Source organism: Rhipicephalus sanguineus, chromosome 1, assembly GCF_013339695.2.
Source record: "Rhipicephalus sanguineus isolate Rsan-2018 chromosome 1, BIME_Rsan_1.4, whole genome shotgun sequence".
NCBI lineage: Eukaryota > Metazoa > Arthropoda > Arachnida > Ixodida > Ixodidae > Rhipicephalus > Rhipicephalus sanguineus.
The window spans coordinates 122,923,273-122,939,882 of NC_051176.1; the positions used below are offsets into that span (position 1 = coordinate 122,923,273).

The window sequence follows — 16,610 nt, forward strand, 5'->3', positions numbered from 1 at the left end:
ACAGTGCCAATCATCCCAGGAGCATCGTCATCGTCGTCTTCCACACTGTCTTTAATTGCGGGGCTTCGCCTAAACGAACGATACATCAAAAGGGTAGTCAGAGCCGCGTCGACAGGCGTGTTCGTCTTCGTTCCTCGCCGTCACTTGATTATCTCGATGAATCGCATGCGGCCATCACTAGATCCACGTTCCGACGAACACAGGGATCGTCTCCAGGTGCGTATACGCGTACCGGCATAATTGGTTGCTGTTGTAGTTCTACGAATGAGCCCGTTCGTGTTCTCTTGTGTAAGTGCCATCCTCAATTGCCGTCTTCTCACGATCACGCTAATGTCTGTCTAATGCGTGGCGAACGACCAAACGCCGGATAATGAGGTACGCATTTACGCAAGCAGCTTCGAGAACACCCCTACGATGTTAGGTGCGCTTTTCGGCAAATGCACTCACGCATCACATGATGGCGTTCGTTCTACGTCGTAATCAGTCGTAATCGAACCATGTGTTCTGTGGAACTGCGTTGACTGCATTTCCGGATTTTAGCCTTGGGCGTTCCGTCGTGATATATAACGTATTCGTGTCTGTATCACCAGTGCTTTTAGTTGTTGCATCTGAACTGGACTACAGAAGTAAATACGACTGAAACAATTTTAAACGGAACAGTTGCGGTCTTCGGTAAGGTCAGGGTAGAATGGTGACGACGGGACCGTACATCTGCTGATATCTCTGCCACAAGTATCTCTGTTGCTTTCTTAACAGCAAAACGCTCACAAATTGGAACCTTGAACTTGATGTTAATATTGGTTTTCTTCGGTAGTGAACATTTGTTTCAGCTCCAACGTAGTGGTTTCGGTTTCGATATCTGGTATTGAAAGCCACGTGACCAGCTTTGCTATCGCTCGTCGCCCGCGGTCTGCGTTTCACGTGTTATCGCCGTGTGTGTTGCCGCGGTGCGTAAACTTTGTCTTTGTATTCACAGTCAGCTTGAAATAGTGTTCGATTTCTGTTTCTTGACTCTTGTGGCTATTACGCGTTTGCTTCGGGGTCTAAATAAGAGCGCATGTAACCGGCACTGCCGGCACGTTAGCACTCATTTAGCTTGAGTGCAGAGTTGTGAATCATGCTGTTTGTTTCTAGTCATGCAGCTTTGTAAACGCCGCTTCCCGAGTCATCTATTCCGCTGTTACCCGTTCCGACTGGAAAACGTTTACAAAGCTCTAGCTCTGTACTGATTTATTTTGTGGTTCGCGTCTAGCTACGCGTCTATCGTAAGGGCGCGAAAATAACCAAGCTGTGTGCCGTAATATCATCAGTTTAGGTGCTGTCACTCTTCAACCGTTCCCTTTCAGAGCTTGTTGCCGAGAATGTCGGGGCCGCGGGCGTATGCCATCGGCCAAGACGAGCTACAGAGGCGCCTTAAAAAGCTTCACGATGAAAAAGACCTGATAGTGAACGTGTTGGACCACTTGCTGCAAAGAGTAAGTGCGTTTTTGTACCTGTCTGCTGTATGTGTTTATGGAGTGTGTAATGTCTGTTTGACTTTATGGGGTGTTAACGTGTAACTCATTTTAACCCTGCAATGCCCAAGCGCACTTCCACATTCAGGAAAAGCGTAACAAATCGACCACCCTTTTTTTTTTTTTACCACGGAGGGGACATTAGCAAGAAACAAAGAAGCAATAAAATTGTATTTGAGTAAAGGCTCAATTGCTAACAGTAACTTATTATTCACTGTACTGTTAAAACGTCCATACGTAAAACTTATCTCGAGTAGATCAACAGCACTGCTACGCGGACATTGTTAAATTAGCATCTCGAGGTGTCAAACTCAGCTTGTCATAATGGTACATTGGGAATTAAAAGGTTAAGTAAACAGGCATTTCAGTGAGTCATGCGACATGCATTACTCTTTGTCAAATCAGCATTTGCACTTTTTCATAAATATGAGGAAAATTCCCTGTCAGTATTGCGTTTGGACTTTTGCAAGGCATGCTGGCACATTTCGACACTGTGTAGAAGCTGAAGATGTGTGACCTTTGTTTTGCAGATGGACCTGATGGTGGCTCATGGGAGCAGTCTGACTAACATGAATCAGTTTCTCTGTTATTTTGTGGATGCTACCAGCACAATGGAGCACATGTATATGAAGCTCTTCAAGATTCATGTCCTTCTCACTGAAGATACATATGTTGATGCTGAACAACAGAGAGTTCCTCATATGGCTATCACATACTCATTCCATGCCAGCAGTGACCAGAACAGCAACTCCCAGCTCGCTGTACTGGAAGCAACGAAGGATAGTCTCAACTGCCTGCCATCTGGTGTAAGTGTGTTATGAAATGCTAGTATTTGTGCTTATCTACAGCTTAAGTGCATGAGTAGCGCTTAAGTATAAAAGTGTGGTACTTTATTGGATGCATGCTGTTGCATCTTTCCCATGTCTACAGAGGACAAAAATCTGTGCAGATGTGGTGTCCTTGTTGTGGCTAGACTTGTACGTTTTGAAAACCTGCTACAATTAATTCAGAAATATAATTTATTGAATAGATCATTTACCTACCCACAGACTCGTAGAGCAATTACTGAAAAGGCATTCTTTTATGCTACTTTCCTTCAAACTTTTGTTAACATAATGCAAGTACACTGAGTAGAATGAGCAGGCCTGGCTATTAGTGTATCCGTTGTAGCCCTTGATACGTTTACCTTGATTAACGATTCCTTTTTCGTTTTAATTTTTCTTGGTCACCATCTCCCATTTTCTTGTGGAGTCTTGTAGAAGACGACTCACTGCACCAGGACTAATTATCCAAGGTTTTTGCTTCTAAGACTGATGATAGTCAGTTATGTGCATGGCTAGCTATGCGTGTCACTGACTATTAGCCAGCTGGCTTTTGTTGAAGAAAAATTTAAATATTTTTTCTTTAAAGGGCCAGTAAACAGCCCCGCAGTCCAAAATTTGTGATGAAGAGATGACTGTGCACTTCTCCAGTGTGAACATGCTGCCACAAGAATGTTACGGATACGTGCATTAATGAGGAAGTTACAGGGGATTGAGCAATTATTTTGGCTGGTTTCGATTTCTTTCTCGGCCTTGCCACCCTTCTCCGTCGCTCAGAGGGGTAGCGTAGCCCGTCGTCTTGATTATGCCCACATTTGCACGTAACACGGTGATTATGTCATAGGAGTGCAGCCAATGACCGAGCAAGGCTTCCTCCATGTGTTGGTTTTGTCAGTTGTTCGCAAGCGGTGCAGTGCGGAAGTGCAATGTGAGGCACTGACAGGGTAAACAAACATGCAAGAACTACGTGGCCAAAACTGCATCACCGAAAAGGCCAAGGCGCAACTTTGTAGTGTAGAAGACCAATCGGCGAGGTCAGTGCTATGTAAGGTTGCCCATTGGCATCATTACATCACTTCACAGGAGAAGAGGACTGGTAAGGCACAGGATCGGGGTGCGGGAATTGTTTTTCAAAAGGGGGCGTCTGCGTGGCATGCAGCGCTGTGATGTTTGCAAAATGTCATTGCCGCGGCCTTCTCAATGAATAAGCAGGCTTGTTTGGGAGGTGTAGAGAAAAAGTTGCAGTCTGTGTACTGGCCCTTTAACATGAGCTGTCTTTCTTTGTCATGTTTACCCTGTCCACATGCGGTGTTGCTGACCATTGGTTTAAAATGTTCTCAAACAGAAGTAGAAAAAGTCTCCATGACATCAAGTGGCTTTTATCCTGCATGCCGTATAAAGGGGCGCTAAAGAGCAACATAAAATCGGATAAAACAGGGAAGAGAAATTGTGTTCGACTCATTTTCATATGTGTAGCAAAAAAAAAGGTTAATTACTGGGTAAAATTAAGAATGGTCAATTTACCTCCTTTCACACATCCTGCCAAAAACTGCGGCAGTACGTAAGTGCATGCATCATGGATTTCAAAGTAACGTCTAGCTCATGAAGGGGCCCTGCAACACTTTTTGAACATGATCAGAAGACGCTCCCGATCAGTAGTCGAGGCACCTGTGAAACATGTTAGCCAAATATTATAGCACTGCGATCTGTAGGAAATTTACTGTTACATTTCAAAGAAAGCTAGAAATCGTTCGCTATGCTGTCGGCAAATTATTGCCATCGGCAGGCCCGGCTACGTCATTGGAGGGAAGAATAGGGCAATTGGCTGATTTCATGATTGTGAGAACATGCTCATGGTCATGATGCGCACTGATGTAGCTTCTTGCCCCTTTGTCATCCCCCCTCTGTAGCTTCACGCTTATCAGGACAAAAGAAGAGAAAGGTGCTTAAGGCATGTCAGGAATGCGTGCAACTCTGTTCATACTTGACTGATTCAAAAAATCTGTGCAGTAATTGATTCGCGAGGCAATAAACTCCATGGTGAGGTCATTCGATGATTACTTGGGAAAAGTGTTGCAGGACCCCTCTAAAGGGCCAGTAAACAACCCCGATGTCCAAAAATTGTAATGAAAAGAAATATGCGCACTTTTGCTATGTGAGCATGCTGCCGCAAGAATTTTGCGAGTACGTGCTATAATAAGGAAGTTACAGGGGTTAGAACATCCGTTTCAGCTGGTTTCAAATTTTCGCGCGGCCTCACCACCCTTCTCCGCCACATGGAGGAAAAGGCGTAGCCCGTCGTCGTGACTCCGCCCACTTCAGCAACGTGACACGACGTCAACAATTGACGTCATGGGTGAGCTCGATCAGTCGCAATGCACTTCCGCTTGCTGTGGCTCCTGGTTGTTTATTGTTTATATTGTCGCACGTGCTCCGTAACTTGACGGGCAGTTTTCGGCTCTTCACTATTTTTAAACCTTTGTGACAGTTCACAATGCAGCAGGAATGCGTGGTTGCTTTCCGAGACGTCGAAGGGGCGCGAAAGAAAAGCCTGGAGAACCCCGCTTGCCGCGCGAGCAAGCGCGACCCGTCCGAGCTACCGGAGATTCCCCTCTCCTTGCTCGATTTGCAGCCGGCAACTGAACAATGCTTTGCCGAAGTGCGTGCAGGTGCTATGCAGTGCGAGGAATATACGCGCGACAACTGCGTGGCCGAAACCGCATCACCGCAGGGCCAAAAAACAAGGCGCAGTTTCGTAGCGGTGGGTGGGAACAGGAACTGACGTTAACTTGACAATTGTTTGTTGAGACCTGGTTTAGACCAATCGACGAGCTCAGTGCTATGTCAACTCGGCGATCGCCGAGTTGACGTCACTGCGCGTACGAGGAGGACTGGTCAGGTGTAGGAAAGAAGCGCGGGAATTGTTTTTCGAAATGAAGGGTCTGCGCGGCGCGCAGCGCTGTAATATTCGGAAAACGTGATCGCCGCGGTCTACTGTACGGATTAGCGAGCTTGTTTGGCGGGTGTAAAAAAAAAGTCGCAGCCTGTTTACGGGCCCTTTAAGCAGTTGTGGAAATTGAAAGCCAAATCAGATGGGCTGTTAATTTTTTTCGAATGCATTGTGACCTTTCTTTATTGATAAATGGTTAATTAGACGCAGTTGTCAAAATTCATCAGTAAGCAGGTGCAGAAAATTGGGGGTGGTATCGCCACTCACATTTCATTCTTGCATATTTTTTCCTCCACTTGGCTCCGCCATGGTGGTCTAGTGGTTATGGCACTCGACTGCTGACCTGAAGGTCGCGGGATGGAATCTCGGTCGCAGTGGCTGCATTTTTGGCGGAGGTGAAAATGTTTGAGGCCCATGTACTTAGATTTAGGTGCATGTTAAACAACCCCAGGTGGCCAAAATTTCCGGAGCCCTCCACTACAGCGTCTCTCATAATCGTATCATGGTTTTGGGACGTTAACACGCCAGATATTGTTATTTTCCTCCACTTGACTGTACTCTTATTATTGCCAAAGCTCCTGTTTTGTTGTTTCAGAAGTGTTTATATAGGTTTACTTCATGTATTCTTTTGCATTTCTAGGCCTGCAATTACATGAAATATTCTGGCAAAAAAAAGAAAACTGCAACATATAATATTGAAAAGACTAGAATAGTGTGGATGCACAGAGATGAAACATAATCTCCTCAGTTGCAGTCCATTCAGTTGTACATGACACCTCTGGAATGTCGGAAGACAACACTGTACATGCTTTAATGATGTGACCTTTTAATTGCAAAACCAGACATAGTCTGCAATCACTTCTGTAGCAATAGCGTAAAATATGTTTTGATTCCTGTGCCATAATATTTGCACAAGATATCGGAAGGATCATTATGAAATATTTGTAACTAAAATTAAGGAGGAGTAGTTCCGACGCACAGTTGTCCATTTTCCTAACGTGCAAGTGCTCTCCTGTGCACTGTGCGCTACTTGCCCGTCTAATGGCGGCACCAGCCATTGCTGTAATGAAGGCAAAGTGCTCGCTAAACCTGCTGGGACTTGTCTCTTGCACACAGTTTCATCGCAAAAGCTGCATCTGAATTTTCTGTATCATAATACAAGCAAACTGTGCTTGTACTATTGTGAGCAGTATGAGAGGGAACACGCGAGCATGACGAATAGCCTCAAACCCCAATTTGACCCATACTCGAATAGCGCTGTCAAAAATAAAGTGGAAAGGTTGACATTTTTCTGCGAACTGTTGTCGTTCCCACCACGTGTCTGTTTTAGATGACATGCAAACTATATCATGTCAATAACAGCTTGATATTGGGGCACCTGTTGTAGCGCTGCACAATGCAAACAGCAGTACCGTTCTTTTAAATCATAGTTCGCAGTATTTTGATTTTATATGTTACATGCGGACACACACAAGTGAATGGAAAAGTGGTATTTTGCGCAGCACTACAGACAGCAGACTACCGCGCTCCGTTTGGCATACCTGCCCTATACTCGCGTGCATCCCGTGATACACAGTCAGCTGCCATTTTTTATCAGCAATAGGGAGGCAAGTGTGGGAATATTTAACAGGACCTGCCACGGTGGTGTAGTGGTTAAGGTGCTTGACTGCTGACCCGCAGGTCGCGGGATCGAATCCCGGCCATGGTGGCCGCATTTTCAGTGGAGGTGAAATTGCTTGAGATCCGTATACTTAGATTTAGGTGCACGTTAAAGAACCCCATTTGGTCAAAATTTCTGGAGCCCTCCTCTACGGCGTCCCTCATGATCATCTTGTGGTTTTGGGACATCAAACTTCAACAATTACTATTAAAATTTAACGGGACCGAGGTGCCCTTTTCACTTTGTTTCAGAAAACGGCCGCCACTAATTGCCCTGCTTTGGGTTTGAGGCTATTTGCCACGTGCTCGCGTGTTCCCTCTCATTCTGCTCACGATGGTACATGCCGCATGCATAAATGACTATCATTAGTTTGGCAAATGTCCTTGCAGGAAGCCTACCTTTATGGCAACGATTATCTCTTGTGTCATTAAATTGCATGACGTTTGTGCATACCTGAAAGTACAAGAACATCCTAGATTTTCTTCTTTAGTAAATTTGATAGGTGTGAGGCATTCTTTTTACTTTGGAGCACTGGTAGTGCAGACCAGGGGAAGACAGTTTGTACAGTGCTCACGGATTGAAATGCGACATCAAAAGTTTTAGTATAACGACTAGTCTGCGCCATTTCTCGAGGTATCTATGTCATGTCGCTATGAATCTGGCCGCCAAAGGTAATGTTGGTTCTGATATAAGCATTCGAGTTCGAATTATCCGGGTATTGCTCGAACCAAATACTGTGGAAACAAAAGTACGTGCATTGCTTAGCCCTAAATTGCCTTGTTTCAATCCATGAGTACTGTACATGGAATACAGCACAATGATTATTTCACGCTTCATGTATTGGTCGTCCTTGCATGAAGAAGCGTTCAGTCTTTCCATACTCAAACTATTGAACTTCCCTTGCATTGCCTTGGTAAATGCTCATGTGTAGTGGGCGTTTCTATTAAGGGAATAAGTAATATTTAAAAATAGCCATTTTTAAATAAAAGAGCAGTTCTGCTGGAGACATAGCGCCAGCGGTGATATCACGACCATGTGATGGTAGGAATTAGTGCTGTGCTACTTCTACACTCTGTGCAGTGCTGATGAGGTGGCGAGGCACTGGTTGCCTGCCATTGAGTGATGTCGGCAGAATGTCAGTTGTAGGTGCACAGCCATATGCTAGGTTCTGCCACCTGGTTTCAATTTCACATACTCTAACGGCAGGAATTCATTTTGCTTCAGTTCCATGGGTAATCTCATTTTTCTTAATTGGAAAGCTGACATGGCTTTTACAACAAGCTGGCATCAGTTTTCCTAATGCAGTTAACTCGCTAAGCTTTTTGCCTAAAAATTATTGAACAAATTTTAAGGTGAAAGCCTCAGATTTCTTATGTTTCGAGGTCGCGTGTGAGGTACAGGAGATATCACGTGAGCACACGAGCTGTGCAACTACTTTGTTTTTGAGGTGTTTACAAGAGTAAAATTTTTTAAAAAGTATGTGAGCACACAAGCTGCGCGTCCACTTCGTCCTTGTGGCATTCGTGTGGAAAAGAAAAATTTTAAAGGTGCCGTTTGCATAATATAAAGTGCCCGGCAAAATAGCTACACCGGATGGCTTTCGCCTTCAAGTTGTCTTAGGCAAATGCATAAGGTACCCTGTGGGCTTTTTTTTTGTTAATTAGGACTAATTAATGTGCATCACCTCAGGGCATTGGCATAGCCAGAGGGGGGAGTGGCAGGTTCAACCCCCCCCCCCCCCCCACCCCCGAGTTTTTCGTAGGGTAGAACAAAATTTTTTAGTGTTCTTTTGTAGTTAAAAGGCTATAGAAAAGCATAAAAAAAAATGGAGACGGTAAGTGCAATGGTTTTCACGGGAGTACCATGTCCAGTATACTGGACACTGGTACATAGGACATTACCTATTTGTTGTAGTAATGGGGGGTACACACATTTGGCTTTTTCTCGAAAGAATGTTGCTTTTGGTCCGGTCATAAGGTTAATTGTCTTAGAAAACACAAGTTCATTTTGACCCGAGAAAAAGAAAAAAAAACCCCAGGCCTGCGCTGAACCCACAGCACAGTCACAGCGAAAGCTGGAAGGGCGGCGTTTCTTGAGCCCGTTAAGCTCTCTTGGGGCTACAATACAAGTACACTAGAAAGGTACCCACTACGCCATAACTCACAATTTTTGTGAAGTTGGGAAGCACCTACTAAGCCATTATTCGTCATTCTGCGGAGGAGCGAGGCACCAGCTACACGTCTGTAAGGCATTATGTGCACTTTGTTGACGCGACGACTGATGACGATGAAGAATTATGGCTCAGCCCTTTGTAATGGGTTGGAATCTTTAAAACAGCCCACCAGTTATGTAATTTGCGTTGGGTGACGCCCGGTCGCTATTTGCCTCTCCCGTCATGCTGTATAACATGCGTTGACGTGGGAGAGAGACGGGGGGGGGGGGGGGGGCGAAGAACTTTACTGAGACCCCGAGGAAATGGATCATGCGCTTATGTGCTTCCTTGGCAACCAATACAAGAACACTTGAAAAGCACTTTTTGAAAAGCAGTTTCAAGCACCGGAATGGCTCAGAGGTTGAATACTGGGCTCCCACGCAGAGGGCCCAGGTTCGAACCTCGTTCCATCCTGGAATTTTTTTCTTATTTCGAGCGATACTGGTTACGGACACCGGCGGCGGCGGCGGCAGCGGACAACTACGGCGCCAAAAACGGCCGGTGAAATGATCTCATAACAGCTTTCGCTGTAAAAGTTTCGCATGGATAACTGTCGCACACAGCGTTTAGCACCATGGAGGAAAAAAAAAAAAAAGCTTAGGAGGGCGCACGCCTAGCGTCCACTAACCATCCTCCTCCGAAGCTGCTACCTTTTCATGCTCATGCTAGAATTCCCATCATGCTCCTGTTTCTTTTTCTATAATGCTGCATGGGCTCATAAAAACAAAAATTGACGAAAGCGCGTCTAGCGTCCACAAGCCAACCTCCTCAGACGCTGCTCCCTCCTCATGCTAAATGTTCTTGGTAGAATTCCCAGCATGCTCCTGTTTCATTTTTTATGGCTGGTCTTCAAGATTGTCAAGTGACGCTCCCTCCTAGTATTTTTTTCTTCTCGTTTTAAGCATGGTGCGTGCCAGTTGCATTGTAGTGTCCAGTGTACTGGACAAAATACATTCTCGCATTGCGAGCAAATTTCTGATTACAAAGGCTACCTTTTCACAACAATGTTTCAAGAGGACATACGTTAATTCGCATGATTTAAATTATCCTAATTGTGCGATGATAGCTCCTAAAATTTCGCATACTTGAGCACACCAACTGTAGCGGGTTCCTTCGTGGATGCTGCCATTACTCTGAGACACCCCCATAAAAAAAGGCAGCAGAGGGAGCAGCTACATTAAAAAGATATTGCTCGCCTCGTGGAAAAGCTGCAAAAGTGGTTTCGGTTCTAATTTTAGCTTTGCTTGCTTTTCTACGCTGCTTTTTTTTCTTATGTCCAGTACTCTGGACGCCGGGTCGGAAAAGGATATATACATGCATACATACAAATGCACGCACGAACATACCTAAAAGAAGGTTGAACCCCTCCCCCCTTGAAAAAAAAATTCTTTCTTACGCCCCTGCCTCAGGGCTACCACCACTGATGGCATGTCTCCACAGAACCACCTCTTCACTTCATTACAGCTGTTTTTAGATATAGCACTTAGTCTTTGTAGAAAGACCTCTCAACTGCACTATAACAGTAGCACTTCTTATGGTGTATTTCTGTCAAACAACAATAATTGTTTTCTGCCTTGTGTCTTTCCTTGCTTTATTGCCACACATCCATTACATCTAGCTCACAAACAGCATGTATGTTATAAACATTACATAGGATTCCTGATAGGAACCTACCAAGTGCAGAGTTCAGTTAAGGAAATGCAAGCAGGCCAGATCAGAATTATGGTTGTCACCAAAAGATGCTGCCCGAAAGGGTGCTCATTTTTTATAGTTTATCATGCAACCCAATCCTTGCTATTTATTTTGTAGAGGGAAAACCAAGTGCAGTCGCTAGTGCAATTCTAGAGACCACGGGAGCGTGTACCAAACCTAATCGCTGCGCCTTCTGACAGCATACGGCTAACATCGAGGACACATGCAGTGCATGCATGTCCTTTTCTACCTGACAGTCTGCTCGTTCGCTCACTTCAGCTGCGCGTGTATCAGAACGTGGGAGAGAGCGCAAGATACCACTTCTGCAGGGGCGGCGCCAGCGAAGGCACGGGGGAAAGCTGCCCCCCCCCCCCCCAAGAGCAAGCATACTCAAAACACAGTGCCTAAGTTCCCCGCCTCTCTGCCTCCCTAAAGGAACTCACTTGTGGGTGCCTGCACTTCCGTAGTATATGTGGAAGCACCGAGCAATGATAACATGATGAAGGCACTTCAATTGTACAAAAAAGATATTTTTGTCATGATATCATCTCCCGAGTGCTTCCACGCAACTGAAGAAGTGAGACCGTGCACTTTGCCCCACATTCAGGTGTTTACTCAGTCGAACCGAGCGAACGAGCAGACTGGAAGGTCAAAAATGACACACGTGCACAGTACACACTTTTGATGTTGGCCATGAGGCAGTCAGAAGGCGCAGCAATGCAGTTTGGCACGCTGCCGTGGTCTCCAGAATTTTTGTCAGAACTGTACATATTGTTCACTTTAAAGTGGAGTGCGTGGCATTAACCTTTTCTTGACATTCAATTATTTACATGTAAGAAAATTTGTAATTTGATAATTGCTGTCCTAATTGCCAATGTTTGAAGTAACATATGTGAAGTTGCTGTTTTCAGCAACGTACTAGTTCTGTGAAGATTTTTCTGGCTAGAAGATAAGGCCCATGAAACATGAAAAATACCACGTGACTACACTGTCACGCACATCAAAAGGCAGGGCCTCAAATAGCCTCACTGGGAGGGTCCCTGAAATAACTAAAAAAGAAAATAAAAGATTGAATGAGTTAGTGAATCATATGAAGGAAAGAAGTGTTAATTTCAAGGGCTCGTTTTCTTTGTTATGCACAATATTAATGAGAACTAACAGACAATAATGCCAAGGAAAGTATAGGGGATGATTTTAGTAGTAAATGTAAGGTAAATGTGAAGAAAGAAAAGTGGACGAAAAGATAGCTTGCCGCGGGCAGGGACCGAACCTGCGACCTTCGAATAACGCGTCCGATGCTCTACCAACTGAGCTACCGCGGCGGCCATCCCCCCGTCCACTTTATAGGGTATATATGTACATTTAAACGTGGGAGCGTCAGTCAGCGCCGCCAGTAGCCATGACGGCGAGTGTGGAACACTCTTTTTCTGCCTGTTTGGCGTCACGTAGCACGTGAACTTATTACGAGCTGGCAGCTGACCAATAATCCCTCGCATACTACCTGAAAGCATCAAGTCTGCCAGAACGAGGCCCTCGCTATGAATGAAGGAAAGAAGTGTTAATTTCAAGGGCTCGTTTTCTTTGTTATGCACAATATTAATGAGAACTAACAGACAATAATGCCAAGGAAAGTATAGGGGATGATTTAGTAGTAAATGTAAGGTAAATGTGAAGAAAGAAAAGTGGACGAAAAGATAGCTTGCCGCGGGCAGGGACCGAACCTGCGACCTTCGAATAACGCGTCCGATGCTCTACCAACTGAGCTACCGCGGCGGCCATCCCCCCGTCCACTTTATAGGGTATATATGTACATTTAAACGTGGGAGCGTCAGTCAGCGCCGCCAGTAGCCATGACGGCGAGTGTGGAACACTCTTTTTCTGCCTGTTTGGCGTCACGTAGCACGTGAACTTATTACGAGCTGGCAGCTGACCAATAATCCCTCGCATACTACCTGAAAGCATCAAGTCTGCCAGAACGAGGCCCTCGCTATGAATGAAGGAAAGAAGTGTTAATTTCAAGGGCTCGTTTTCTTTGTTATGCACAATATTAATGAGAACTAACAGACAATAATGCCAAGGAAAGTATAGGGGATGATTTTAGTAGTAAATGTAAGGTAAATGTGAAGAAAGAAAAGTGGACGAAAAGATAGCTTGCCGCGGGCAGGGACCGAACCTGCGACCTTCGAATAACGCGTCCGATGCTCTACCAACTGAGCTACCGCGGCGGCCATCCCCCCGTCCACTTTATAGGGTATATATGTACATTTAAACGTGGGAGCGTCAGTCAGCGCCGCCAGTAGCCATGACGGCGAGTGTGGAACACTCTTTTTCTGCCTGTTTGGCGTCACGTAGCACGTGAACTTATTACGAGCTTTACTACTAAAATCATCCCCTATACTTTCCTTGGCATTATTGTCTGTTAGTTCTCATTAATATTGTGCATAACAAAGAAAACGAGCCCTTGAAATTAACACTTCTTTCCTTCATTCATAGCGAGGGCCTCGTTCTGGCAGACTTGATGCTTTCAGGTAGTATGCGAGGGATTATTGGTCAGCTGCCAGCTCGTAATAAGTTCACGTGCTACGTGACGCCAAACAGGCAGAAAAAGAGTGTTCCACACTCGCCGTCATGGCTACTGGCGGCGCTGACTGACGCTCCCACGTTTAAATGTACATATATACCCTATAAAGTGGACGGGGGGATGGCCGCCGCGGTAGCTCAGTTGGTAGAGCATCGGACGCGTTATTCGAAGGTCGCAGGTTCGGTCCCTGCCCGCGGCAAGCTATCTTTTCGTCCACTTTTCTTTCTTCACATTTACCTTACATTTACTACTAAAATCATCCCCTATACTTTCCTTGGCATTATTGTCTGTTAGTTCTCATTAGTGAATCATATGGCACACACTGACGGATCTCTGGCACACTCCGACTGTTAACAAGTTTACATACAACTTAGTCACTGCCTATCAATCCTTTTATCTCTTGGCTGTGTTGTCATCTTCCGCACAAAATGTACACAATTTCATTCCCATGCTTATCCATTACATGCTTACTTGCCCAGATTTCACTCCCCCATATCTTTGTAAATAACTTAGGGAATTTCACCATTCACTGTGTTGTCAAATAAAGCCAGGCATTAAGCTTATTCAGGCTCGCCTGTTAGAAAACTATGTTAACCAAAAGCATAGGACAGGAAGTGCGGGTCTCACAAGCTATAAAATTCCAGGTTAATGGTAGGCTGTGTATGCCTTTAGTGTGTTTATTTTTTTGCCTCAAGACTTCTCTCAAGTTCATTCCGACTATACTCATCTTTACAGTCACAACATCCCTCCTCTCCACATCTGTCCATCTGTGATGAGGTGCTGGGACGTCAGACGTCTGGTGCAAGTTTTGCACTTCCGCAGGAAACTGCTGCTGCAATTTCATCACTCACTGCAGCGTATGCCAGGCTCGCAAGTGGGTCACCGCTAACTGCACCGACACATGATACCGCTGGCAAGCCCCCAGACCTGGCACCATTTTGCAGTACAGCTCCAAACAGTGAAATGTATGCTGCTACCATGCCTGCTGCTATGCATGCTGCAGCAGTACCTGCACCTACCGTGCCTGCTCCTACTGTGCCAACCTCTACTCTACAGACTCCAGCTGTACCTGCTATGGCTGTACTTGCTCCAAGTGTACCTGCTCCTATGGTGCATGCTGCAGGTGTACCTGCTCCTTCAGTGCCTACTATGCATACTGCTACCCCGCATTTTTCGGGTGTACCTGCTATGTCTGTACCTGCTCCTACGATACATGCTTTGGGTGTACCTACTCCTACTATGCCAACTATGCAATCTCCAGTTGTACCTACTCTGGCTGTACCTGCTTCGACTGTGCATGCTCTAGGTGTACCTGCGCCTACTGCTACCCTGCATATTCCGGCTGTACCAACACCTACGGTGAATGCTCCGAGTGTGGATACTCCAGCAGTGCCTGCTCTGACTGTGCCTAGTGCAGCTATGCCTACAGCTTCTGTGCATGTCTCACCTCTACCTGCTCATGTTGCACCTGTTCCAACTGCTCCTGCTCCTGCTGCAGCTGCTCCGGCTGTACTTCCATGCGGATTGGCACTAAGCTGTAGCACAACTCCTTGCAGTGAAACTTACACTACTGTGCATACTACTGTAGCACATACTGCTCTGGTGCAGAGTTCTGCTATGTCTTCACCTAGCCTCTTGCTAAATCGTAGCACAAATCCATGCAGTGAAGAGTATGCTGCTGCTATGCCCGGCTCTGCTACACACAGCCCAGCTGCACCTGGCCTTGCTGCACCTGGCTCCACAACACCCATGATGTTCGCAACATCACTGACATCTACACAGACACCTGCAGCTGTGCCACCAGTACACCATCCTTCTGCTGAAGTCGTTGGCACTGTTTCCCAGAAGAGTACTGGTTCTATGAGTTTTAATCAAGGTGATGCATACTCCTGTGAGAGAGAAGGTAACCTGAACAATTTGTCCAAGCTTGGACCATGTGTGCCTACACGAAACCATCCTGCTACCCCTGCACCACCTACACAAAGCCAAGGTGGCCTAAATGTGGTTGCCAGTGACAATGCAGCTACAAAGCCCAACTTTCAACAGCAGAAACAACCTGAGCATGCTACAAGGCCATGTACAAGATCTGCTGCACAACAGCCAAGTAAACCAAAGGCTGCTGAAGTTCCTTTACCTAACGCAAATGTTGTTGGGACCACACAAGACATTGTTCTTTCTTTCTATAAGACACCATCTGAATTTTGGATTCAACTGGATTCTTCTGCAAGCACATTGGAAGATATTCTGAAGAGGTTGCAGTAAGTTCATTAGTTCTTCCACTTTGCAGCTTTTATTGGTTTTGAATGGTACCAGGTTATGCTGTTAAGAATAGACCTATGTGCCCGTAAGGACTCGGTGTGAAAAGTGCGCAATACTCGGTAATATGAACACTTTTATTAAAGGCTGATTCATGCTTTGTGAAGCTCTTGTGGATTAAGATTCTGTGTATAATACTTAATGAAAAACGTGTGGTTGGAATCAATGATGACTGCACCACAGAGGTGTCTCATAAAGCTAATGTTATTTCCTTTGGATACAAGGTGGAGCAGTTTGGAAGCGTTTTGATTGGAGGCTAGTATATAATTACACAGGCCTGTAGGCATCAATTTAAAGAGGGTGTTGTCATTGGATTGTAGGTTTGGCTGTCACAGGAGCCCACATTTACAAGCTAGAGAAGAGGGTGGCTCAAGTATGAACAAGATTTGCTAGAGACTGCCAGCAAAATCCATGCTAATTCCAGGGTTTTCAAATACCATTTGGGAACTTTGGATAAGAAAAGGTTAAATTATGATATTTAGCACCACCACCACCACTTTTCGTGCCTAATCTTTACAGCAGTCACTTCTGTATGTCACAGATGTGTAGCTTTTGATGGCTGCTCAAGCTCTTGTACTATAACACTGGCTGTTTTAGTACCCTTTAGTGGTGTTGCAAGGAACCTTGTAGTTTTTTTTACTTGACATCTTGTACAGAGCACATGCAAGGAAAATTCTGAGCAAAAAAATGGCAAAATTTTTTATTGTGGACCCCTCTTGCTAACCTGTTTTAATTACTCTGTGCCGTCGAACTCTCTTACTTTTGCTACCCTACCAGATGTGTTTTGCTGTCTTTCAGAGCACAGCAAAACATTGACAAAGCTAGCTCATCCATGCAGTGTGAGAAAAGTTAAAGTACTGTTGG

The 16,610-nt window shown here is 45.3% G+C and overlaps 1 protein-coding gene across 4 annotated transcripts in view; it reads left to right on the top strand.

The window, feature by feature from the left end:
* Positions 1-901: 901 nt before the first annotated feature.
* The window catches only part of LOC119397143 (uncharacterized), a 51,884-nt gene continuing 36,175 nt past the window's right edge, over positions 902-16,610 (top strand). Inside the window, exons 1-4 of one of the 4 annotated variants that reach the window (XM_037664584.2) lie at positions 902-947; positions 1,347-1,475; positions 2,045-2,320; positions 14,166-15,688. In XM_037664584.2, the coding sequence (XP_037520512.1) occupies positions 1,362-1,475; positions 2,045-2,320; positions 14,166-15,688 (1,913 nt within the window). In that variant the 5' untranslated portion in view covers positions 902-947; positions 1,347-1,361. Of the gene's footprint in view, positions 948-1,228; positions 1,476-2,044; positions 2,321-14,165; positions 15,689-16,610 lie in introns of those variants that run through there. The other 3 variants (XM_049416239.1, XR_007416333.1, XM_037664587.2) reach the window with 3 other exon arrangements.